Source organism: Eubalaena glacialis, chromosome 5, assembly GCF_028564815.1.
Source record: "Eubalaena glacialis isolate mEubGla1 chromosome 5, mEubGla1.1.hap2.+ XY, whole genome shotgun sequence".
Classification (NCBI taxonomy): Eukaryota; Metazoa; Chordata; class Mammalia; order Artiodactyla; family Balaenidae; genus Eubalaena; species Eubalaena glacialis.
In genome coordinates this window covers 115177987-115204775 of record NC_083720.1, presented here as the reverse complement: position 1 = coordinate 115204775, position 26789 = coordinate 115177987, and the positions used below count along the sequence as shown (strand labels likewise).

Sequence of the window (26789 nt, the reverse complement as noted above, 5' to 3'; positions counted from 1 at the left end):
GAACATTGTGTAATGAAAACAGCATACAATAAAAACCTTACCGGCAAAGTTCCAGGCAGAGATGCATCAAAAAAAGATACCAAAGAATTGGGAGGTGCTGCAAAGTCGACTTGAGATCCAGAGAAGAGTTTGGAGTTGGAGGCAATCTGGGCATGAATCTCCAAACCTACCACAGCTGCCCATTCACGTTCACTAAAGAGGAAGACATAATGGTTAAGAAGTTCTTAGATCTGTCACCATGCATGAATTTCTAAGAGCTGAAACCACAAATGTTAATTTCCTATTTGTGTTTTTAACTTATTAAAATTTTATATCCTACTTTAAAAAATGTGTCATATTGTATTGGTGACTAAATCAAAAGCAATGCAAAATGAACACCTACAGGACCGGCAAAGCAAAATTCATTTACAACATGGCATAAGGAGAGTTCACTGTGCAAACAAGAAGGTAACAGAAAAGAACAATTTGGCATCTGAAAACAATTTAGAAATGGGTATCAGGTGGTGACTGCTTGGCTGACTTTAATGAAAAGCAGCATTTTCTAAATTAACTGTGCTTTGTCAATTAATCGCTCAGTAAATGAAGAAAGCTGATCTTGTGAACGTTTTTAGAATTAACATAAACATCAGGATTTTATTACTAGAGAAATAATGGTAAATAGTTGCACATCTCATTATTAAAAAGGAAGGGAAATTCTCAGTCATGTTTGGAATTCATTTTCTAACAATGGTTTGCAAGTAAAGTAACCAGAGTGACAAAGATATAATAGATCACCACTAAATGACACCCTTCCTGGGAATTTTGTGCAAAGGGAAACATTAAACCATTGCAAGTGGCTTTTTTTTTTTCTGGTTCCCCAGATCACTTTAAATTCCAAAGATCTAGTGTCAGGTTCCTTTGCTTGTTTTATACTTGATTGCTACCAAACCTATGAAGCTGCAATAATGCAACCTAAATGCTACAATCATCTCTTATCTGGCCACTCCTACTCTATTGGGTCTGTATGAACATTCCATACAGAGGTCTCTCCAGGTTCTTATAAGTGTGCTTATTCCATGGGTTATTATTAAACCCATGTATCCTGGGCAATCTGCAGATCACCTGGTGTACACCTACTCTCTCCATAGTCTGACTGTTCCTATCCTGCTCTTCCCCCAAGCAATTTTCTATATTATCAAAATTTTTGTTTACATGTATTTGGTTTTGTTTCAGTCATTTCAACACATGAAGTTCTATATCTGTAGTATTGATGAATTCCTTCTTTTTAAAGTTGGGAAGCACAACCTGTAATTGAGAGGAATTAAATGAAGAACTCATCAGAAATTTGCATTCACTAAAACCTTATTCAATGTATTTTTGCAGTTTCATTACATGAGAGAAAAAAAATACTTTCCATTCACAGTGAGACAACCTAATTTATGAAAGGAATAGAAACAGTGTTTCTGGACATTTTCCCTCTGCTCCTCCAACAGAAAAGCAAAAATAACAGCAACCTAACTATCTCAAAAGAAAAACTGAATATTAGACACATGCCTTATATTTCTGTACTTAAAAAGAAACTATTTAGGTCTCATATAGTGAAATATAAACAGCTGTTCAGTGGATATTGAGCAAAATAAGCAACACTTTCTACATAACCCGAGGGAAGATCTCTTGTATTGGCTGCATTCTCCTAGGTCTAGACACACATGTTCAAAATGAAATGCCTCCACAGATAGGTGGTGTTTTCTGACTAATAACATTAAGCCACCACCAACCAGAGCTTGTAGGTAAAGGCTCTTTTTTACCTTTACAACACTGCTGGCTTGTAACAGCGCTAAATAAATGTCAGGTAAATAAGATTCATCTTCTACTGTCACCGACCCCAGTACTGGCGCTATTAGCTAAGGTGACTGAATCCACTCTTCTGTCTGTGCAGCTTTCGACTCAGGAAAACACGTGCTATTTTACACTCGCTAATTACCCAAATATGTCTGTCTACCTTAAGACAGCGGTTTATGTGTGGGGGCGGGGCTGATAGAGGGCCAGTTTCGTGCTTTCATTTAGGTTTCAGCGCTGCAACTTATAGCCCAGCACCTCCCGCCCACCAAAACGTCTAGATTGAAGGCCGGGCTGTAGTGGCCATCATCTCTCCAGTCACGCAATTCCACCTCACGCTTAAGCGGGGAGTAATGGTATGAAATAGTATACCCTTTCCTCGGTTTCTGGGCCGTGATGAGGGGCTGCTGAGCCACTGAGCTCTGTCCCCTCTTCCCGCCGGACGTGGACCCAGTTGGAACCCCTCTTCCGTGGCGAGAACCGCCGCCAATCCTGGCGAAAACCCAACGCCTTCCGGGACAGCACCAGCGGAACATGGGGGTCGCCATTGCCTCTCCAGAGTCCTGGTCAGGTGATACAGCCTCCCTCTGCCGCAATGCTCTCTGGGAAGCGTAGTTCTGGAAAGGGATAAACCGCTCTAGGCTCGGACCGGAAGACTACTATTCCCAGGGGGCACTGCGACTCGAAGGCTTCCGGAACCGGGCGGGGAGGGGAGGGGAGGGAATGAGAAATAGGGGAGAGGGTGGGAGGAGTTCTGGGTCGGAAGGTGTGACTCCTCCTAGTGGGGAGTTGGAGAGCTTTGTAGCTGTGAGCACGTGTGTGAGTTTGAGAGAGAGCAGGTGGTGCCAGAGATCCGAAGCGGAGAAACCTGGCCAGGATTTTATAGCCCAGTTAACCTTTCGAGCTGAAGTAAATGACCTTGACATCTCCGCGAAGGCTTCGTGAACCCCAAACCCACTCAGTAAATTTTTTCTGTTTCCTTTTCCACTTCACACACCAATTTGTGCATTAATGCAACAAATACCTATTTGCATGCCAACTATATACCAGACACAGTTCTTAGGCACTGGGGATTCAGCAATGAGCAAGGCAGTTATGGCCGTTCGCTCATGGAGCTTACATTATTGGTAGACGACACGTACAGAAAAGTTAACGAAAATAGGATGCTTTCACATAGATAATAAGGACTATATTTCAGCAGAGGTGCTTGGAGACAAACAGACCTAGACTGAAACTTCAGGAACATTTTAACTTATTCTTTTTGATCCTGGCCAGTATTTGAAACACTTTCCTTACCTACGAGGAAGTCTTGATAGCAGATACCATCATCCCCGTGGACTTCTGTTTTCCTGATTCAAAACTCATCCCCTCTTGAAACTCCCACTGATTTCTTGTATTTGAACACACAATTTAGAATAGCCATTCAACCATTCTCTATTAGATCACCCTATTTTACGACGCCACATTATGCTAATGACTATCTAATATCTATATCCTGTCTCCACTAGCTCCTTGAGAATGGGGAATTGGTCTGCCTTATTCAACACAGTACTACCAGAATACAGAGCAGGCCCCTCAAAAATATTTGTTGAATGAAGTAGTGCAGTGTGAAGAATGCATTTGACAAGGGATGGAGTGGATGCCCTTTGGAGTAGTAGTTATGTAGGAAAGAGATGATGAAATAATGTGGAGGTTGAGGCAGAGAGAAATCGACCTCTGTGAGATAGATTAAGGAGGTGAGATTGAAGGACTTGGTGATGGATTGGATATGATGGTGGAAGACTAGGTGGGGGTCAAGTAACTCCTGAATTTCTGGCTTGTACAACTGGATAGCCGATGAAGTTATTCACTGAGATAAGGAAACTAGAAAAGAAACAGGTTTGCAGGAAAATATGACTTTGGTTGCCTTGGAGACATACAAGAGGAGAAGTCAAATAAGCATCATTGATGCCTAACTGCGTATGGTATGGAGCAGGGGAAAAAGCTGCACACTTTATATATTTCACACTGATAGATTTATAGTTATTGATCAATAACCTGTTGATCGAAACTACAGGGGAGAGGGGCATCCTGTATCTTGGAAGTGAGCATGGGCGTTCTTTAGCCAAAAGGAGAAGGAGATCCTTGCTACCTTCCCACTGATAATCAGCCTACTTAGGAGGCAATTCACTCCCTAACATGAAGGGTTTGGGGGTGTTTGGAAACCACCATAAGAGAGAGCAGCACACCTCATGAAAATCTTTATTTATGGGCAAAATGTGCTATAATGGAAACTCATCTTTGTTTATGAGGTAGTATCATGTAGTAATAGCATATCCCACCCCACCACTAGAGGGAGAGAAAATCCTATGCATGTAAGTGTATTTGATTTCTTTAACAAATGGACACCTTCCAGCTTGACGCATATGACGTAGTCCTTTAAAAATCCTGCAGGACCTAATGTCTCCCTTCTCCCCCAAGATTATCTGTCATTTCCGGAAATGCCCATTGGTTTCCTCGTGCTTGGTCTAGTGTCTAGGGGTGCATTGTTTTCCCTCCTGCCTAGTCAGGGATTCCCACCAAACCTCCTACCATGGAACCATTTCTCTTGCCTTCCTCCTGCGTGCCAACTCTGATATCTATCAGAATTCTTACTGACACCTCTCTAGCTGAGAGAGTTATTTTGGTTTCACCGAAAAGGTGGCCGTCATCTGGAAGACACAGAGATTTTCATTTTCAAGAAGCTCAGAACGTGGCAGGACAGGGTTCCTAGCAAAAACATTTTCTTAGGGAGAGTCTCTCAGCTCTTATTTTATTCACATAATTGACACAGGACAAATAAATTTAGAACAGGTTCCTAAAAAGATATGGAAGCCAGGACAGAATTTCGAGTTGTTACTTATAAACGGCGATAGTTAGGAAGTATACCTAAAATAACATGGTTGGTTTTGTTTAGTATGCTTCAGAGAGTCTTTGAATATCAGAGATGGAACAGACTGGCTTACCTCTGTGTTTGACTCTAAATCCCCAGGTATCTGTATAAACACATTGACTTCTTAATACAAATAATTTTCCCCCCAAATCTAAGTGGTGTTTAATTGTAATCACTTTCTTTCTCATCCTTTCACTGGTTTGAGATGGGCAAAATGATGTGTGGAAACATGGTATTCTAGGATTTATAACCTCTTCAGTATCATGAGTACAATGTGAGGGAATGACACAAGTGGCTCTGTTTCCATTTTTTAAAATGAAATAAACAGTTTTAATGGAAACGGTAAAATTTCAAGTAAAACTAAAAGGAGGTAGTTTCCACTCCTCATTTTAATAATGTATCCTGGCGGTATATCTCAAAATCGATTTGTATACAACTTTGAATCTGAAAATTGTGTTAACTAACCTATTCTTTGATTAATGACTTTTGCTTTGTAGAAACAAAGGCAGCACTTTAAAGAGATCTAGCAGACTAATAAACAAAATGTCCCTTGCAGTCTAACAGAGCTGGATGTAGACGGCTATCTTAGTATTTTTTAACACAGTTGTGAGTTTAGTTCCTCTGTGCAACTGTTAGTTTCTATCTGTTCTATGGCTACAGCAGCTAGCCTGCTGTCTTGAATGTTAATTCATGTGGGGAGGGAGGAAGGAAGGTCAGGATAAATTCTCTAAAAAAAAAGAAAAAAGTCCACTTCAGATGATGTACAGATGACAAAAACTGACAGCATCATTTTCAGGTAGGAAGACACTGGCACTAGAGGACGGCCTGTTTTTGAAAAAGCATTCTGAAAGCATAAAGTTCCTTTTTAGAAAAACCACCTTGTAGGACCCAGTGAGTGTCATTAGGGGAAGAAAAAGGGCTGGGACCACATGCATACTGGGCAATCAGGAGAACAGGATTCATTTTCTTTTATTTTACAATTAAGTCTTTATTCTGGTAAAATACTGATGTGGAGGGAACAATTACTTTTTATGGAAGATTGCTTTGAGGCAAAGAAATCTATAACTTTTTCTTCCTTCCAAAGCAGGGAAATAGAACACCCTGTCTTTGTAGAGATGAAGTGCTGTCTGGGGAAGATGGGGCCAGTGTATCGCTGCAGTGAGGCTTGCCTGGTCCATGAACTGTCATCTCTCCACACCCTTTCTTCTTCTATATGGTTTCAAGGGATGGCTTGATGTTTTTCCAGGCCTTTGCTTTTCTAGAAATCTGACTAATCCTGGAAGCAGTCAGGAATTATGTGTGGAAGCTCCACCTTTTCACATCCTCCTGACTCAGCTTACTTGAAAGAAAATGCTCCTGAGTTGCAAGTATCGGTAGTAGAACATGTTAAACTCTGCGTGCCTGGAAGCTATGTGGTCAGATCTCTGCTATGCACTAAGAAGCTCTTTCTTTTGTGTTTTGGAATCGGGTATTTGGCCTTTAAAGTTACAGAGTTTGTACACACACACAGCTAAGTGGTGTCTTTTTTTGGGATCTTGCACAGATAATGATCAGAGGATTTTAGGTTTCAAAACATGATGTTTTTGGATGTCAGATGGTTCTCTTGATTTTAAGTCCAAAGATTATGAGGAGTACAATTTTGATGGTACAGAACTATGCCACCAAGACGCATAAGCTTTGATGACACTTTTCCCTCATTGGGTGAACCCCTACTTGATAATTGAAGGGAAGATATATCAGAGTCCACCAGGGTGGTACAGAAGAGAACAGATAGGATCATCTTGCACATTCTGTCAGGTAATCGGTGTCATTAACTGTGAGTATCTGAACTGGGATCTCTGTATCTAGGCTGCCCTTGAACCAAGAATGGATGGGCTGCACAAAGCAATAAAGGCTGAAATCTTGTTGGTGGCAGAGCCTTCAGGGCTCCCCGCAGTTCAACGTATGGCTGTTGAGAGGAAATTTAGTACTCCACGAAGAGGTGCCAGATTGAATTAAAATCAAGCAGCTTAATTCAAACACATTAGCAATCAAATGATACAACTACTGAGATAAATGCAAAGAGAGAGACAGCAAAAAATTCCCAGCGATTCATGAATACTAATTAGGAAGGGAAAGACCAGCACAGACATTATTCATGTCTCCTTGGAGTCCGACTCTAGATTCTATTCTTATCAAAGAATAAGATTTGATAGCTTGACTCAACAATGATTTCAAGTTGATGTTGATTCTACACTTAGACCAGCTTTCCTGCTAAAAGGCATTTTCACCCCTTTCACATGTAGTAGTAATGAAAAGAAATGATGTTAAGAATAGGACTGGTTACTGTGTTTTTCAAAAGACAAGGGAAAGCAAAATTATGTAAAATGCCATGCTAGCAAATAACAAGGGCCCATCTAGCCTAATATTCTCTCTGTGTTCATTCTCTAAAGCTGTTATTTTTATTTTGGCTGCCATAGTACGTTGGTAAAGTATCTCTGGGAAACATTTTGCCATGATTCAGAGCCCATGATTTTTAAAATTTTATATAGATTTATTAAATAAATGCATTACCTTCTACTTGCCACACTGAAACTCACACAATCTTATGAAATCTTCTCACAATTTATGAGGGTTGGTTTGACACTGCACAATCTCTCAGAGTTTAGTGTCCAGAGCAGATGTCAAAATGAAGAATCTTGAGTTTAGGAAAGAAAATAATTCGTCTTGCTTAGTTCTCTAGACCAGCAATCATTTTAGGTGCCCGAGGCCTTTCTCTTGGGATCTATGGCAAGAGAACATTAGTGGCTGTATAACAACCTCTCTTATAGCAATTCTGTTTACTGGAATAGTAGCTCACTTCCCTAAGGAAGGCCAACAATATTTTGCTGTTGGCCTACATTGTTTATTATCTCTTTCTAGAAACTCCAACTAGACTTATCCTTACGCCCTTCTGTTCTCTTTGCCCAATGGAGATCTAAGATGTTACTTATTTCTTTTCTTTTTTTTTTTTTTTTTGAGGCAAGGAATACGACTTTATTCGGAAAGCCGGCAGACCGAGAAGATGGCAGACTAGTGTCTCCGAAAAATCATCTTTTGTGTCACTTATTTCAAAGTGATAATATCCCTTTGCATCGGTTCTATTGTGTAATAGAGTACATGAACTGTGCTTCTCACTGTGTAAGTTAGTAGTTGTCCATGGAGTTGAAAAGTAAAATTGAGTACGTATTTTTTGTTGGATTTCTATGGCACCATTGAATCAAATGTTGTGTTTATGCTTTCTTCTTTCAAAAAATGCTGCTATTTATTTTCCATTGTCAAGAAACAAGCTTGGAAGTAGTAATCTTCCCTCTGTCTGAAATGTAATGTGTCAAAACAGGCCAAATTATGGAAAATCGATTTGTTTCTGTTACAGGAGTAATGTATCCGAGGTACTGTCCTGTCTCTGGTGACTATGGCTAATGTCTGCTCCTCTCCAAAGGACTTCTTAGGAGAAAATCACTCAAAGATTGTTCTTCTAGAGCAAAACCCAGATAAGACTTAGACATTTAATCTTTGTTAATTAAGATAGTGGTGGAAATAATCACCTTGCTTCCTATACTTTTAAATCCCATACTCTTGAAAGAGCAGTTAACATTTACTTTCTGAGGCCTAAAATTTCCAAATACTACAACTTCTATATCATACTATCTATGCCTTTTGACATAAGAAAAAGGCTATAATATTTCCTAGGCATGTGGTTTCACCTAACTCTCCTCTATGTCAAGAACTCTTCTCTGTTATCCCCGATATAGAATCAACTAACAAGTTCAATTGGAAAAATATATTTAGGTCAAAAGTTTTCATTATTTCATAATGTTATTTTTTTCACAGAATTGCAGTTGAGCATGCTTTTCTGCCAAGACGAACACTGCCTCAAAATTTTCCTTGCTTTTCTCTTGTATGTTTTTAAGGCAAAGGCTTCTGTTTCAAAGATTCATTTTGGTGTCAGACAGCTTCTTATATTACACCTAGGGAAACCAAAGAGATCGAAAAACAGGAGCACCAAATATATATATTTAAAGGTAAACAATATTAATTGCTGATTTCAGAATATTAGTGATCCCATTTTTCCTGCTGTAGAACAGGGCAGCCACACTCAACGGAGTCTTCAAGTAACATTGATGTGCACTTAAAGCACAGGTATAAGAATTGTTTTAAAGACTTGTTAAGCAACATAAAACTTGTAGTAAGCCAAGTTATAACTGCTGTGTTATCTAGGGCCTATAATTAATTTTTAAAAATCAAAACGCTTTAAAAAATAGCCTTGAGTACTGAATTCCAGCATGGGGCTGCTTTTTGTAGAGCCATTCCTGTAAAATGCAAATTTATTTATAGATTGTAAGTGACTCAAAGATGTTACAATATAAAAGGAAGCAACAATCTTGCGTTCAGGGCTGTTTGGGGCTCTCTTAGAATGCTCAATTCACTCAGAGGATTGCTTTTAATTTTCAGAAGCAAAAGGAATTTCATAAATTAAAATTGTTGGCCAGATGGAATTTTCTGATTAATTTTTTAGTGTTTGCTGTTAAACAGAATAATGAAAGGAAGAGTTCTGAGAGTTAACCCAATTAACATTTCATACAATTTATTGCTCTAGCTATGGCTTACCCGTCATTTTTATGGTTTCCACCCACCATCTTCCTGGACAACTTGCTTACCTTGAAAAACAGAGCATGGCCAAATTACCTCCGCCCTTCCTTCGTTCCTTCCTTTTCTTCTTCACTCAACTTCTTTCTCCTGTTTATAGTCCATCTATGCATTGAGTCCTTACTAGGCTACAGGCACCATTCCAGGGCTTACTTTGTCCTATTCTTCATGGATCTTGGTAGAAAGAATTTTTTTTCAGATTCTTTTCCATTATAGTTTATTATAAGATACTGAATATAGTTCCCTGTGCTATACAGTAGGTTCTTGTTGTTTATCTATACAGTAGTGTATATCTGCTAATTTGTTTTCTATGTCTGTGAGTCTGTTTCTATTTTGTAAATAAGTTTGTACTTGATTTGATTTGTATCTTTTTTTAGGTTCCACATGTAAGTGATATCATATGGTATTTGTCTTTCTCTGTCTGACTTACTTCACTTAGCATGATAATCTCTAGGTCCATCCATGTTGTTGCAAATGGCATTACTTCATTCTTTTTTTATGGCTGAGTAATATTCCATTGTGTGTGTGTGTGTGTGTGTGTGTGTGTATACTCACACATATAGCATGTATGTATGTACGTATATATATATATATATATATATATATATATATACACATACATATAGCACGTCTTCTTTATCCATTCATCTGTCGATGGACATTTAGGTTGCTTCCATGTCTTGGCTATTGTAAATAGTGCTGCTATGAACATTGAGGTGCATGTATCTTTGGTAGAAAGAATATTTTTTTTAACAGTCTGTAATAGTAAGGGACTGCTGCTAGTACGGCGTCACTCTTGTTGTACAAGGGACTCTTACTTCCATCTGTAATCATAGACTAGCTTACAGTTTTATAAAAACCAGTCTTTGTGATAGTGAAAGCAAAGATGGACATTCTCCATATATTTTCTTTACTTACATTTTTTTCCAGCTTTATTGAGGTATAATTGACAAATAAAATGATAAGATATTTAAAGTGTACAACATGATGATTTGGTATACAGATACATTGTCAAGGGATTCTCACAATTGAGTTGATTAACACATGTATCACCTCACATATTTATCTTTTTTTGGAGGAGTGAGAACATTTAAGTTTTACACTCTTAGCAAATTTGAATTATATAATACTGTGTTATCAACTACAGTTTCCAGGCTATACATTAAATCCTCAGATTTTATTCATCTTACAGCTGAAAGTTTATACCCTTTTTCCAACTCCTTCTATTTCCTCCACCCCACAGCCCCTGGTAACCACTTCTCTACTCTCTGTTTCTATGAGTTCAACCATTTTTTTGTTTTTTTAGATTTCACATATAAGTGATACCATGCAGTATTTGTCTTTCTCTGTTTGGCTTATTTCACTTAGCATAGTGCCCTTCAGTTTCACCCATATTGTCACAAATGACAGGATTTCCTTCTTTTTAAAGGCTGAATAATATTCCATCTATTATTATTCATGTATTATTTGTATATTAAACGTCTCTCTCTCCATATATACACAGTTAGGTTGCTTCTATGCCTTGGCTATTGTGTGCTACAATAAACATAGTACAGATATCTTTTCAAGCGATTTTTTTTCCTTTGGAAATATACCCAGAAGTGGAATTACGGGATCAGATGGTAGTTCTATTTTTTCCTTGAGGAGCCTCTGCTTTCCTACAGCAGTTGGATGTTCCCATTAGCACCCAAGATAAATATATTCATTTGGATATGTGTATACTGCAGAAACAAATTTTCAAAAAGAGAATCTGTCTTACTAGACTGAGATTTTTGAGTACAAGGACCATATCTTTCATGTTTCATGTCCTTTTAGTTCTCAGAACTATGCTAGCTATACTGGCCACCATCTACCCACTGATCCAGGGAATCATTTCCCCTTCCCCACCTACACCATCCATGTGACTACGTTCGGGACTGCCAAGCTGAGCTAGGACTCCATGCATGGTTGGCTGCATAATTGATGGGGTCCAGTGCAAAACTAAAACGCAGAATCCATTGTTCAAACATTACTAAAAATTTCTAGGTGGCAACAGCAGAGCCTTGAGCCAGGCATGAGATCCTTCTAAGCACAGGTCCCTGTACCACTGTACAGGCTGCGTGCCCATGAAGCCAGTCCTACTGTGTACACATGTACATACAGAGCATGGTTTCTTGGGTCCTGGAGGAAGGGAATATCTGATTCAAGTAAGACCAATCAGAGCCCTTTCCTGGTTTATTTGTTTGGACCAGAACTAAGAAAACAATTTGTCCCACTTGGGTAAAACTGAGGGCCTATCAGCAGTCTAGTTTCCAGCCATGAAAAGAAAGCCATCGACATGCTGAACACACATCCCTCCACTCTGCCTCAGACGTGTGTGGGGGAATTTAGTTTGTACATGCCCAAACATCAGCTAAGGTCCTGATAGCCTGCTAGCGGTCCCTGCACCCCTGCAACATACTATCCACTAGCCTTGAGCATCAGGAGGCTGGATCAGATGACCTCTTGAGCCTTTTCAAGATCTGTAATTCTCTGGATCTATCATCAGATTCTAAAAGACTGACTTCATATATACCCATGATGAGTAGGAATACAGAAAAGTTCGTGATCATTCATTTTTCTCAGCCAAGGTTCATAGAACAGTCATTTGCTTAGATCTTGATATCGTAGTGACCACTGAGATTAAAAAACAAAACAAAACAAAAAAACAACCCATCCCTTTAAGGCTGGCCATCAGCCAAGGCAATTTTTTAGCAAGGTGACTCTGAGTGCTTCCCTGGGGGAAAACCACGAAGCAAAGAAGACCTCATACCCCAGAGAACATCTGTCTCCACAGTTTCAGTCTCTTTCTCCTGTTCCCAGTAGTACAACTCCAAAAAGTTTTCTCAAAGGGGATTCACAGAACACTAGTAAATGAATAAAGATTGTCTCCTGGCAGACCTCCTAACTGGCATTCTTCTGGGAGCTAGTTTTAAGGGGCAACTTTTGGGGCAGGCATGGTCATTCTCCATGGACTGAGGCTGAGCTTTGGTATTTTCTGAGTTTTTTCTATCACCACATTAGACTTATCAAGGAAAGAAACAAGGACTAGGATTAAATGAAGGCCATAAATGAAGTTTAAATTGAATAAGTGGTTATTTCCCAAACACATACAGAAACTTAGGGGAAAGTTAGCTGTTCCAGTGAGAAATAAGTAATTCCTTAAATATACCTGATATGTAGGGTCCTAGATTCATAATAGCTTGTTACAGAATAATATTTAAGCAAGTTTTCATTCCTAGGAAGCCTTTATTGTTTATGTCACCTCTCTGTAAGTTTATAGCTGAAGATGCTGGCTCCCATCATGGTGAAAACTCATATTTTCACAGTGTGTACTAAGATCCACTAGAGCTCTTTTTTTCCTAATCATGGCTGGGTTATTACTCAGAGCCCTGCTTCTGAGCACCGCCTCAGAGGTGAGAAATTGATATGTGGCATAATGATGACTAGCTCTTACATTAATATTTTTAGTTCTTTCAATTGAATACAATTGAGCTTTTTATCTCCTAAGTAACAACAGACTAAAGCTTAAGTGAGAGCCATAGGTCTTGAAGTGAACCCAAGGTGGCAAAGACCATCCCTAAGGGAAGGCTCCTCTACAAATGTCCAGAAGATTATGTCCATATGTCTTTCTGGAACTTTTGCCAAGATTGTCCGTCACAGGATCAAAATTACTTCTTCATGGCCATTATGCGGTGTCACATCTTACAGAGCCAAAGCAATAAATTCCAGACATGCAGAACACACATCCCTTCAGCCTCTCTGAGGCAGGCTATCAACTCCACAGCATTAATGCACAAATCAAAGGGCAGCCAAAGCCTTAAGAATTTTCCTATGAACATCTTCCTCACTGTCTGCCTTCCTAACTCAGTGGAGTGAAAAACCTACAGCCAGACCTTTGCTCTCCACGCTGCCTTCTCCCATGCATGGCTCCAGGGTAGAAAAATAGGATAAGAAATGTAACAGGAATAGAGGGAAGAGATTTTGTCAGGCAGAGAAGGAAAGAGAAGTCATATAGTGAAGAACTCTCTAGTAAAGGACCTACCACAAAAATTGTGACTGGTGCTGCCTGGCCATTAACTGGCCAGAGAATCATTCTCCAAATGCCACGCCTCCTCCTTCTCAATGCTCTCTTTCCCTTCCTCCCTGTGGTCTGTCCTCCACAGCCGAATGCTTCTGAGTGTTTTCACTCTTAGAAACAGTATGGTTCCTGTCAAACCACAGCTTAAACTTTTCAGAAAAGCTCTTGAGCTTTCATTTCTGTAACCAAGATCAGCAATCTGTCATGTACAGTGGCATTTCCAACTGACTGCTAGGAACCTCCACCTGGATGCCCTGCCAGTACCTAGAAATCAACACGTCCACAATCTCAGCATCTTCCCACCTGAACGTAATGTTCCATCCTTGGACTTTTTTTTTTTCTGTTAATAAGAAACCACTCTCTCAGTTATTCAATGGCTACAAGCATTGAAATTATAAGTGAATCTTGCCTCTCTTAACCATCATGGGCATTGGGTGATCACCAGGTTTCCGGCATGGGTGACTCGGTAGAGATTATGCCTCCACAGTAACATGAGTGGATGTATGGAAGAGGATACCAAGTGCAGTTTTGGACACATTGAGTTTGAGGTGTCAGTGAGACATCTCAGTGAATGCATGCAGGGCTAGTGGAAAATACCAGTGTGAACACCAAGAAGTCTAGACTAGAAATATAAATTGGGAGTCATAAGAAGATAAGTGGGGGTTAAGACCATGAGAGTGCAGGAGTTATCTGGGGTGGGGGACATATATTGTGATTTTAAAATTTATAAAACATATATATATTCCTCACATTCTACTCTCCCCTTTCAGGGCAGTGTGATAACCAGATGTCACCCTGCATGTGCAAAAGAGTTTTTGCATTGTAGAAGAGGAGCTCCAAAATTATGAATCTGGGAACCAGTCACAAAGATTTTCTCATACATTTTCCTTTTGGACATTTTTATAGTTTTTGATTTTACATTTAGTTCTATGATATATTTTGAGTTAGTTTTTGTGTAGTGTAAGGTATGGATCAAAGTTCTTTTTTTCTTTCTTTTTCTCTTTTTTTAATGGATATTCAATTGTTCTGGCACCATTTGTGGAAAAGACTATCATTTCTCTACTGAATTGCCTTTGCACCACTGTAAAAAAAAAATTAGTTGTTCATGTATATTTGGATCTATTTCTGGACTCTCTATTTTCTTCTATTGATTTATATGGCTATCTTTATACCTGTATGACACTGTGTTGATTATTATAGCTTTATAATAAATCTTGAAATTGGTTAGTGTTAGTTCTCCAACTTTGTTCTTTTTCAAAGTTGTTTTGACTATTCTAGTCCTTTGTATTTCCATATAAATTTTAGAATCAGTTTGTCAATCTCTACAAAAAAAGTTGCTGGGACTTTGAGACTGCATTGAATCTGTAGATTAAGTTGGGGAGAGCTGACATTTAACAATATTGAGTCTTGTGTAATTTATTTAGTTCTGCTTTAATTTCTCTCAGCAATGTTTCATAGTTTTCAGTGTATATGTCTGGCATAATTTTGTCAGATTTATCCTTAAGTGTATTATATTTGGTGCTATTATAGTTGGTACTGTTTTAAATTTTTAATTTCTTTTTTTAAATGTAATTTTTCCACTGTTTAATTGAAGTGTAGTGGACTTACAATACTATATTAGTTTCAGGTGTCTAAAATAGTGATTCAATATTTTTGTATATTACAAAATGATCACCATAATAAGTCAAATTACCATCCGTCACCATACAAAATTATTACAATATTATTGACTATATTCCCTATGCTGTACATTACATTCCTGTAACTTATTTATCTTGTAAATGGAAATTTGTATCTCTTAATCTCCCTCACCTACTTTCCTCATCCTCCTAGTCCCCTCCGCACTGGCAACAACAAGTTTGTTCTCTGTATCTAGGAGTCTGTTTCTGTTTTGTTGTTTGTTTTGTTTTTTAGATTCCACACATATAAATAAAATCACATGGTGCTTGTCTTTCTTTGCTTTACTTATTTCCTTATCCTTCTTTCTCAAGATTGCTTTGGCTATTCAGGGTTCTTTGCATTTTCATGCAAATTTTAGAACTGTTTGTTCTGGTTCTGTGAAAAATGCCTCTGGGGGGCTTCCCTGGTGGCGCAGTGGTTGAGAGTCTGCCTGCCAGTGCAGGAGACACGGGTTCGAGCCCTGGTCTGGGAGGATCCTGCAAGCCACAGAGCAGCTAGGCCCATGGGCCACAATTGCTGGGCCTGTGCGTCTGGAGCTTGTGCTCCGCAACAAGAGAGGCCGCGATAGTGAGAGGCTTGCGCACCGCGATGAGGAGTGGCCCCCGCTCGCTGCAACTAGAGAAAGCCCTTACGCAGAAACGAAGACCCAACACAGCCAAAAATAAATAAATTAATTAATTTTTTTAAAAAAAAAAGTATCAACAGCTGTAAAAATGGAATTCCTCTTTAAAAAAAAAATGTCTTTGGTATTTTGAAAGGGATTGTATTAAATCTGTAGATTGCCTTGGGTTGTAGGGTCACTTTAACAATATTAATTCTTCCAATTCATGAGCATGGAATGTCTTTCCACTTATTTGTATCACCTTCAGTTTCCTTCATCAATGTCTTACATTTTTCAGAGTACAGGCCTTTTACCTCTTTGGTTAGATTTGTTCCTAGGTATTTTATTCTTTGTGATGCACTTGTAAATGAGATTATTTTCTTAATTTCTCTTTTTGACTAGGTCATTATTAGTATATGGAAATGCAACAGACTTGTGCATATTAATTTTGTATCCTGCAATTTTACTAGATTCATTTATTAGTTGTAACAGCTTTTTGGTGGCATCTTTAGGATTTCTATACATAGTACCATGTCATTTACAAACACTGACAGTTTTACTTCTTCTTTCAAATTTGGTTGCCTTTTATTTCTTTTTCTTGTCTGATTGCTGTGGTTAGGACTTGCAATACTATGTGTGAATAAAAGTGACGAGAGTGGGCATCTTCATGTTGTTCCTAATCTTAGAGAAAATGCTTTCAGCTTTTCATCATTGAGTATGATGTTAGCTGAAGGTTTGTCATATAGGGACTTTATTACGTTGAGTTTTGTTTCCTCTATACCCACTTTGTTGAGAGTTTTAAATTATAAATGGATGTTGAATTTTGTCCAAAGCTTTTTCTATATTTATGATCATATGATTTTTATTCTTCAATTGTTAATGTAGTATATCATGTTGATTGATTTGCAGATATTGAACCATCCTTGCACCTTTGGGATAAATCCCACTTGATCACAGTGTGTGATCCTTTTAGTGTATTGTTAAATTTGGTTTGTTAATATTTTGTTGAGAAGTTTTGCATCTATTGTCAGTGATACTGGCTTGTAATTTCTTTTTTTTGTAGTGTCTTTGTCTGGTTTTTATATCACTATGATGCTGGCCTTTTAGAATGAGTTTGGAAGCATTCCTTCCTCTGCAAATTTTTGGAATAGTTTGGGAAGCATAGGTATTAACTCTTCTCTAAATGTTTAGTAGAATTTACCTGTGAGGCCATCTGGTCCTGGACTTTTGTTTGTTGGGAGTTTTTAAAATTACTGATTCATATTAAATTACTGATTATTGGTGTGTCCATACTTTCTATTTCTTCCTGGTTCAGACTTGGGAGATTGTATTCTAGGAATTTGTCCGTTTCTTCTAGGTTGCCCATTTTTTGGGCATATAATTGTTTGTAGTAATCTTTTATGATCCTTTGTATTTCTGTGGTGTTGGTTGTAACTTCTCCTTTTTCATTTCTGATTTTATTGATTTGGGCCCTCTTTTTTTTTTCTTGATGAATCTGGCTAAGGGTTTATCAATTTCGTTTATCTTTTCAAAGTACAAGCTCTTAGTTTCATCTTTTCTATTTTTTTAGTCTCTATTCCATTTATTTGTGCTCTGATCTTTATGATTTCTTTCCTTTTACTACCTTTGGATTCTGTTTGTTCTTCTTTTTCTAGCTCCTTTAGGTTTGAGGTTAGGTTGTCTGAAAGTTTTCTTGTTTCCTGATGTAAACTTGTTTTGCTATAAACTTCCCTCTTAGAACTGCTTTAGCTGCATCCCATAGATTTTGGATCATTGTGTTTTCATTTCATTTGTCTCATGGTAGAATTCTTGGTTGACAAGTGTTGGTTTTTTTTTCCCGCCCTTTACTTTATAGACATCATTCCAATGTCTTCTCACTTCCATTGTGTCTGATAAGAAATCTGCTGTAATCTTTACGGTTCTTCTGTACCTAGCATGATTTTTCCCCCTCTGGCTGATTTTACAATTTTCTTATTATCACTGGATTTTAGCAATTTAATAAAATTTAAAAAATTTTAAATTTAATAAAATTTTTATTCTATTAAAGGATGCTATTTGTGATTTGTCTAGTTTCTTAGATCTGTGGATATATAGGTTTCACTGATATGGAATATTTTCAGTCATTATTTCTTCAACTATTTTTTTCATCCATCTCTTCCTTCTCCCCACCTCTTTTTCAGGAACTCCAATTTCATAGATATTAGGCTTCTTAAAGATATCTCACAGTTTACTGAGGGTCTTTTCATTTTTTAAATTTCATTTTTCTCTGTGTATTTTTATTTAGATAGTTTCTATTACTGTATCTTCAAGTCAGAAATCTTTTTTTTTTCTTTCTTTAATGTCTCATCTACCATAAGTTCCATCCAGTGTATTTTTTATCTCAGACATGTCTTTAGCAATGAAGTCATTCATCGCGTGGATATTCAGGGTCCTAAAGAACTTTTCCAAAGTGGGTACTTGGCAGTTCTTTGCTTTATGCATTTGCTGACCATCCATCCCTTCTTTCAATTTTAATTTTGATACAAGGTACACATATATAGTTTAATAAGCCAGATACATACTTAAGGTATATGGATTGCTTAGAATTAGATTCAGCTGCATTTAACAGAAACCTCCAAATGACGGTGTCTTAAATATATAAGGCTTATTATTTATAGTACAAGCTGTTTAGTGCTAGATAGTCCAGGGCTTGTTTGGCAGTTCCTGATGTTATCAGGAACATAAGCTCCTTCTAGCTTTCTGCTTCTCTGTCCTTAGTCACAATAAGCTCCAACCATTTTCATGTCTGCATTCCAGGAAGCAGAAAGGAAAAAAGGGAAAGATAAAAGTTATGTCATACCCAACAACTTCTGCTTACATTTCAGTGGCCAGAATGAAGCCCATATTGCCACATCTAGTTGCAGAGGTACAGAGAAACCTGGTATTTTATCTTGGCATACTGCTCTCCTGAGTAAAATTGGGATTCTATTACCAAGGAAAAAGAGAAGAATGGTAGGCAACAACTTTTCTGTCAAAATTGCTAAGAACTATATCCTCTCTGCCATCTTCTTTCTCATTCTGATTCTCATTTCTTAGAGGCAACTATTTTCAACTCTTTTTTCTGTTTCTCCTAATATTTACCTTCATTTTCGGACAAAAACAACAACATTGTGCTGCAAATTGTTTTCTTGTTTTAAATAGTATCTATTTATTTTACTATGGAAAATGAGAAGTTTACCACTCTTACACCCTTATGCCTATACCACTCCCAGTTCCCTTCACCCATTCTTCCAATACAGTTATGTCATAATTTTATTCACTCAGTACTCAATGTTTATATTATTATGTTAATATGATTCAAAGCTGGGTTATATAGTATATTGTAGTTACATATATTTTTAAAATTTTTACTGAATTATTTTTCCTTTGCTTAGTTTTGTATGTCCCTAATTTATTCCTAAGCTTTTAATTTAAGTGTAAATTGCACCTCAGGACAGCCAAACGTATATTTGTCTATCAATTTCATCTTTGTTTTAGAGACATGCTCCTGGAACATTCTGTTTCCTCTTGTTCCAATCTGAGCTGGTTGCTCCCTGGTCCTGATACACAACTGTATTCCTGAATAATCCTATCATCATCCTGGGGATTCCATTAACTTTGTGAATCTGTTGGACCTTCTACTTCCTCATTCCCATCCGCTGTCTTCTTTCTTGCTTTATTTCCTTGTTTTGGTAAGGCACACTTTCTAGTAGCTTCTTGAGAAAGGACACATTGGCAGTAAATATTTTTGAGACACATATCTTACAGCATTTTGTTCTAACCTCATACTTGATTGGTAATTTGGATGAGCTTAAAATGCAAATATAATTTTTAATAAATAATTTTCCTCAGAATTTTTTTCTTTTCCCCCTAGGCTTCTTGAAGACGTTGTTTTATTCTAGTTTTCAATACTACTGTTGAGAAGTGCTATGCCATTTGCTTCTCAGTCTTTTTATGTCCCCTGTTTTTTTCTCTGGATGCTTTTTTGATCTTCTCTTTATTCCTAACATTCTGAAATTTCATAACATTATCTCTTTATGTGGGTCATTTTTCATCTCTTGAGCTGGGCATTCCACTGACCATCTCAATCTGAAAATGTATGTCTTTCAGTTGTGGATAAAAATTTTGAATTATTTTCCTAGTAATCCCCCTCTGTTCTCTCTTCCCAGGGCTCCTACTCTTCAGATGTTGGGCCACCTAGACTGATCATCTCCTGTCTCAATATCTTTGTTATTGCGGGTTTATGCTCTGTTTATGTATTTTCTGTCATTTTTATGTAATTTCAAGAAGAAGAAATGGTAAATACAAGTGTCCAGTCCTCTGTATTTAACTAGAGCCCTGTGATATCTTTTCAGATATTTTTATTGCAGGAAGGGGAGCTATTGCAGAGATCCATATGGGTCTCTCTGAGATGGGAGCCATATTTCCTTTTGTTAGCCCGATTCTCCCACCTATCGACCTTTGCTTCGGGATGTTTACACAAAGTAGAAACAAAGGCAAGTAAATGAAAGTAGAGCAGGACCAGGTGCAAGCCCCTTGGGCATGTTACTCTCTCTCTCTCTCTCTCTCTCTCTCTCCCTCTCTCTCGTAAGGTTTATTCATTCCAGAAATGGGGGACAATAATGCCTACCTTTTATGCTAGGGATGTTATGATGATCAAATGAGGGCATGTAAATGAACATTATTGGAAATATATATAGTGGTATATTAGTGTGAAAGATTAGGCTCTCCGAAAGGAACACAGCACCTCCTAATGAACACTTAATTAAAATTTGTTGTTGCTATTTTGACCAGGGAAAACTAAATAAATCAGGAATAGAAAAAGCAAGACTCAGGTAGGATAGTATTCAAGGTCAGTGGGAAGGAAGGTCACAGAAGAAGTTCTGAGCAGTGGATGGAGCATAGGCCTTTCAGACAGACAGACAGACAGGGTTCACACCCTGATTTCAGAACTTTTGGGGCCATCCATAGTATCTTTGTCTGCAAAATGAGGAAAAGAATGCCTACCTTGCAGTGTTGCTGTTTGAAACAGACTTACAGAGATAAAAATAAATGTAAAGCCCCTGGCACTTAGCTGGCATTCAAAATATGGTAGCAGTTTTCAGTGGTTAGGGGTTTGCTGGTTCTGGAGCCAGGTGTGTGTGTTCTGTTGCATCCTACCATTTATAAGTTGTGTGATTTGGGGCAAATTACTCAACCTCTCTGGGCCTGTTTGCCCATCTGTAAGACGGGATAGTAAGAGTAGCCACCCTATAGGGTGGTTATGAATATTAAACAGTTTAGTCAATGGAAAGTGTCTAGAATGGTGCCCTGGCACATAATCACCACTCAATGAATATTAGCTACTATATTGTTATTAGCTGCTAAACAACAAAGCAACTGTATCAACCATGCATTGAGTCATCATTTGGAGCCATGTAATTTAATCTGAGTGCTAAAATAAATTTGCACATAATAAATAAATAGAGATGACTTGTCCTGGCACAAGGTGGCTCATTATCTAAAGGGCCTCCAGTCCTGTGTCCCTGGTCCCCTAGGTCCTTAAGCCAGTGGTGGATAGAGTGAGAACATTTGAAGATATTTTAATGTCAGGGCTCTAGGCCAAGTACTGATTCTGTCTTGAAAAGTAGAACCCTGAAATTGGGAGACAACAAGGGGAAGAGGGCTGAATTATCTCCTAGTCAGTCTTCCTGACTTCATGGGCATCTGTGAATAGCTTCAGACATCATGGCCTTTCCATTTGATGCAAAAATTGAGAACTTACAGAACTTACTGAACTTTGCCCTCCTGACTTTCAAATATTCCAAGACTAGTTGCCTACCTCAACCAGTGACTAGATTGGCTAAGCCACTCATCAGCCCCAGCTTTACCCCCACTTGCCATTGACTCTAAGCTGCCTCTGCCCTGGGACTGCCAGTTTCATGCTCTGACTTGGTTCTAAATTATAAGCATGGCAGCATTGCCCAAGTACTCAATGAATATTTGTTGAATAAGTAATCACTGGTGGGTAATATAGTGAATATGTCCATGTTCATATATAGCACATATATGATACATGAAGGTAATATGTAGCTTATATTTTTAAGAGTAATATCCAGTGTTTGCTGCCCTCCCCAAGGCTCACGTACTTGCACTGTAGTGGTCTGGTGTTTGTGTCTCCTCTAAAAGACTGAACTTCTCCAAGGCAGGGAACTTATTTTTCTCATCTATAATACCTGAAGAATGGATGAATGAATGAATCTATCCATTCAACAAATATTTTTTGAGCTCTGTGCAATGATCTGGAGATACAGCAGTGCCCAGGAGAGACGAGGTCTGTGATATCATGGAGCTTACATTTTATAGGAGAAGACAACCCATACGTGAGTAAATGAACAAGGTAATTTCAGATAGTGAATGCAATGAACTCTTATAAATTCCATCAATGCACATTTCTTTGGCATGTTCTTATAAGGAAAATGTAGTATGTAATTTGGCCCTGAGTGCCTTCTCTACAGATCTCTACAGAGAGAAGAAGTATAGGCTGCAAGGATTTGTCTAAATTACCAAACTGTAATGATCTAGTCCTCCAAATTGAGACAAGCAGCAGCATTGCTTAAGCGCTTAAGCTTGGCCTGCAATTTGCTAATCAGGGGTTGGAGGTGACATGCCATCAAACTACACAGGCTTTTAACTGATAGGTTTACAGAAGGTTCAGCTGCAAAACTGTGCTCTTTAATTGGAAGTTTAAAGGCACAAATCTCAGGTCATTTAAATAAAAAGCTCAATATTCTTTCCACCTTCTCCCTGTTCTAAAAATTGAAGGAAAATATCTCTATGAGAAATAATCTGATATAGGTCTGTAACTCCCAATGAAGAAAAAATTGATTGTTATTGACAACTAAGTCCTTATCCATAGCACTTTTAACTTATAAGTGTATGTAAGAAAAAAGTCCTTCTTAAAACCACAATAAATGTATTTTGGGAATACCACTCTACATGTCTAAATGATAAAAGCAAAACAAACTTAATTAGCCTAGACTGAATTTCACCCTTTGATACACACAGATAACTCCCGCTGAGATAATTATACAAAAGCCAAGGCTGTATTTGGATCTCAGAATAATATGTGTATTTCCAAGAGCAGAAGTTGATCTGTATCATGTGTCCTGTGTCCATATGTAGTGTTTGTATGTATGCATAGTGTTTCTGGGTCTCCATCCACTGCCTTTGAAGAGAAAGTTTTTGAGAACTGAATAACTAGGTTACGAGGGCTAAGAGAATGAGTACTTGCCTTCCTTCTTGTTAAATGATCTCTACTTCTGGCTTTCAGAAAAGCTTATGTTTTAGGGGTTTGTGTGTGTGTGCACACAAACACATGCACATGGAGAGCCTTTCTGATCCTCTGTGTTTATTTGGTAGTCTCTAGGTGGAAAAAAAATAGGATAAATAGGAAATGGGGCCATGAAACAGAAATGTCACCAACCAGAGTACGATCCGCCAGTGCTCCCCTCGCCTGTGTTGCATGGTTTTCCTTCCAACCCCTGTCGTATGGACAGCTAAGCCAAGAAGGGGGCAGAGGGCTACTACTTTTCTTTCATAGCCACATTCTTCATGTTTAATATAAAGCTTCAGAATCTTGGGCTGAAAAGCATTGACATTGTAGGGAGGGGTATGCCTTTAAGTTTGTATTAAGTCAAATTCTATAATATGATAAAAATAAATTGTCTATTTCATTCTAAGCATCCATGAAAATAGTGAGATAAATTATTCCAAAGAATTATTCCTTAGAAAAGAGCTATTATATAATTTCTACTCTTGCCCTTAATGTTTCACTTAGATTTATGTGAAGAATGTTATCAGAACACATTAACCCAAGCAAGATACTTTCCAAGAAATTCAGTTGTTATTGACTCTGCTATAGACATACACATGCGTTTATGAAGCTGAAGGAAGCACAGGCATGCGAATAGACAGAAGAATACATCATGTTCCATCTCATACAGTGCAATCATTTTTGACAGGCTCATTTCTAGTAGGTGCCCCGTCACTTGGTTTCACAGCTTAGCTATTCATCGTCAGACAGGGTGTCTGTGTTTCCCCCATATACTTCCAGTTTGCAGAATAGTGCCAGACTGGCATCTTGTCTTGTGACTTGATAACAGATTCCACTAATAGCACACCCAGTGGGATTAACATCCAGTCCCTCTCAGCTGGTGGGGGAATCTGGCAATTAGTGCCAGCCTGAGGAATTGCATGGGCTGGGGTACATGCCAGGTCATGCAAAAGAGGGCGACTGTGAATTCACACCCTCTGCATGCCCAAGGAATTGCAAAAGGGGAGCTTTGAAACTAAAAAGATGAGGGAGGATAATGGGTAAAGACTGTCCTGCTATCTGCCATCCTCACTTTGTGAAATCTGGGGTGAAACAAAAATCACCATTGTTTCACTAGTTTGGGACCCTGCCTGGCTCTGTGCTCTATTTATTCCCTAGCACATTGCTAGTTCTTAATGATTATCATTATCATTATTAATGATGGTAATAATTGACAACATGGTAAATAACTTGAAAAGAGCTAGTTTCCTGGAGAAAAAAAGTCACTGTAATAATGGCTCTTTTACACAGTAATAAATAGCACATTTGTGTCTCAGTATTTTAAATTATGTCTTTGTTTGCTGAGGCTGGAGGGCATAGGGTGCAATTTTGAAATCCAATAAGTGAACAAATGAATTAGCATTAGGAAAAGAGTACATGTTAATCAAAATTACCCATTTGGATTTGGGGTCCTTAATTGCATCAAAATTTTCTGTTTGCTTCTTTCTTTCTAATATCACTTATTTCTGGATTTGCAGAGCTGGTCTTATCTGTAAGAGGAGGAGAATGCTGCTTACTGGGTTCTGAAATTTTAGGTTGTGCCACATAAAATAATGCTTTCTGAACCAAATACCCTTTCATAGAGGTAAAGCTTAAAATGCAAACATATGAGAAGGGTTGAGAAGGGTTGAGAAGGGCCTGGGAAGCTTCTGACTCATTCAGCCTTTTCTTCTTGACTTTGGTCAGTCAACAGTAGGAGGGAGTAGACAGACCTGGGTAATCAGTCTCTGAAAAACAGAAGGTTAATATGTTTTTTTCAGAAGACTTGCCAATGATTCTGCTCAATTGTCTGACTGAGAAAAATGTATGTGTTTCCTTCTACCTGTATTTTGAAACATTTCCCTGCAAGGTAAATAATTTCAGTTAAGCTGGAATCAGGAAAAAATAACATTTCCTGCAATGTGAAACAATGGCTCAAGCTTTTTTACCTCTACTCTTTCTATGATTTACAATGACATTTAATATGGGAATAAAAACTCAAAAATGATCTGTGGAGCTTGATGTGCATTTCTTTTAGAAATGGTTTGGCATGAATATATTTGTGCAACCGACCTCATATGTTTTAAAAGAAGGGCAGAGTAGATTTTACCTAGACTACCTCTTGGAATTCCAAATACGCATTCTCTGGGGTATGCATTTATTCTCAGAATCTGGTAGAAAAAGATAGGAATTCATTTCAACTAAGAAATCCTTTCTTGAAATACCAGCTTGGTAGATAAAGTGGAAGTAATAATAATAAAGATGATAATATCTCATTGAGAAAGAGATTGAGCATCATTTCGTCCCTTTTTTTCCACAGAACATCAGTGGCCGGCTGTCTGCATCTGCATATTATGAATTTCCATTGCTCCCTTGATGCCTCATTTCCTAGGGCTCCTCCACTTAAGGCATTAAAGCAACTCACACAGACTTAAAGAATCATTGTTCCATCTCCTGCTTTCAAGCTTTGTCATAAATTCCTCATTTCCTTTGTTCTACAGTTAGAAACCTCTTTGCCCTACATGCTGAGACTAACTTCCATCTCGGTCCACCATAGGCTTGGTTTCCTCTGGAACCATGAAACAGGTTCTGTGTATGGAGAAGTCTCTTTTTTAGGTTTCCTGCGTCTTTCTGGCTGAGCTGGCAACTTCGTGCAGCTGCTGCTTGCAATCACCTCTGCACCACGCCCATGAGACAGAGCGTTCCATTTTCTACAGAAAGAGATGCTCCTTTCACTGCGCTTCCCAGTCCTGTGAGAATGCCCCATGGAAGCATCCCTCGCATGGTACTTGTGCTGGTTTCCTCAAGCTGCTGTAAAAAATTACCACAAACTGGGTGTTTTAGCACAACAGAAATGTATCCTTGTATAGTTCTGGAGGCTAGAAGTCCCAGAGCAAAGTGTCGGCAGGGTTGGTTCCCACTGGAGGTTCTGAGTGAGAATTGTTTCCACGTCTCTCTCCCAGGTCCTGGGGGTTGCCTGCAATTCTTGTTGTCCTCGGCTTGTGGCATCCTAGCTCCAGTCTCTGTTTACTCCTCCACGTGGTGTCCTCCCCTGTGTGCGTCTGTGTCTCTTAACCTCTTCATCTAAGGACACCAGTTGTGTTGGATTAGGGCCCCCTTTCTCCAGTGTGACCTCATCTTAACTTGTGTAGGAGAGGAAAATAATCTTCCCTCTACCCTTCTGAGTTCTTAGCTGAGACCCCTATAAGAAAAGACAGATTAACAAGAGAAAACCAAACAGAAATTTATTAACATGTATGCCTCATGTATAAATGGGAGACACTCAAGGGAAAATGAGTAACTCTCTGAGGTGGCTTAGAATTCGGGCTTAAATACCACCTTAATAGAGAAGAGGGCAGGGGGAAGTTGGCCTCTTAGGGGAGAGGAAATGATTCTTGGGAAAGATGAAGGAGCCCTTGGAAGAATAGAAGGTGTGATGGTTTGGGACCAAGTCTGTCCAGCTGTGGTGCCCACCTCTAGTGTCTTCTCCTGTGATGAGAGTCCATCTTCCCTGGTTCATGAAACCCCCGGGGAGGGATTTATGATAACGGAGTTCCTTTTGGAGGATCTGTCTTTAGGTAGTTAAGGGGAGTTCACAGAAATCCTCTCCCTGCACTTGCTATTTCTCAAGTGCTTACAGCTCAAAATCATCAAAATACTA

The 26789-nt window shown here is 38.5% G+C and overlaps 1 protein-coding gene across 4 annotated transcripts in view; it reads right to left on the bottom strand.

Annotated features, from left to right (window-relative positions):
• The window catches only part of GATB (glutamyl-tRNA amidotransferase subunit B), a 91503-nt gene extending 89098 nt beyond the window's left edge, over positions 1 to 2405 (bottom strand). For all 4 annotated transcript variants that reach the window (XR_009701130.1, XR_009701131.1, XM_061192539.1 and 1 more), the window contains exons 1-2: positions 2191 to 2405; positions 42 to 192 (exon numbers count right to left, since the gene is read on the bottom strand). Coding sequence is in view for 2 of the 4 variants with exons in the window: in XM_061192539.1 (XP_061048522.1) it covers positions 42 to 192; positions 2191 to 2366 (327 nt within the window). In the remaining 2 variants the exon portion in view is untranslated. The remainder of the gene's footprint in view (positions 1 to 41; positions 193 to 2190) is intronic.
• Between the last annotated feature and the right edge of the window lie 24384 nt (positions 2406 to 26789).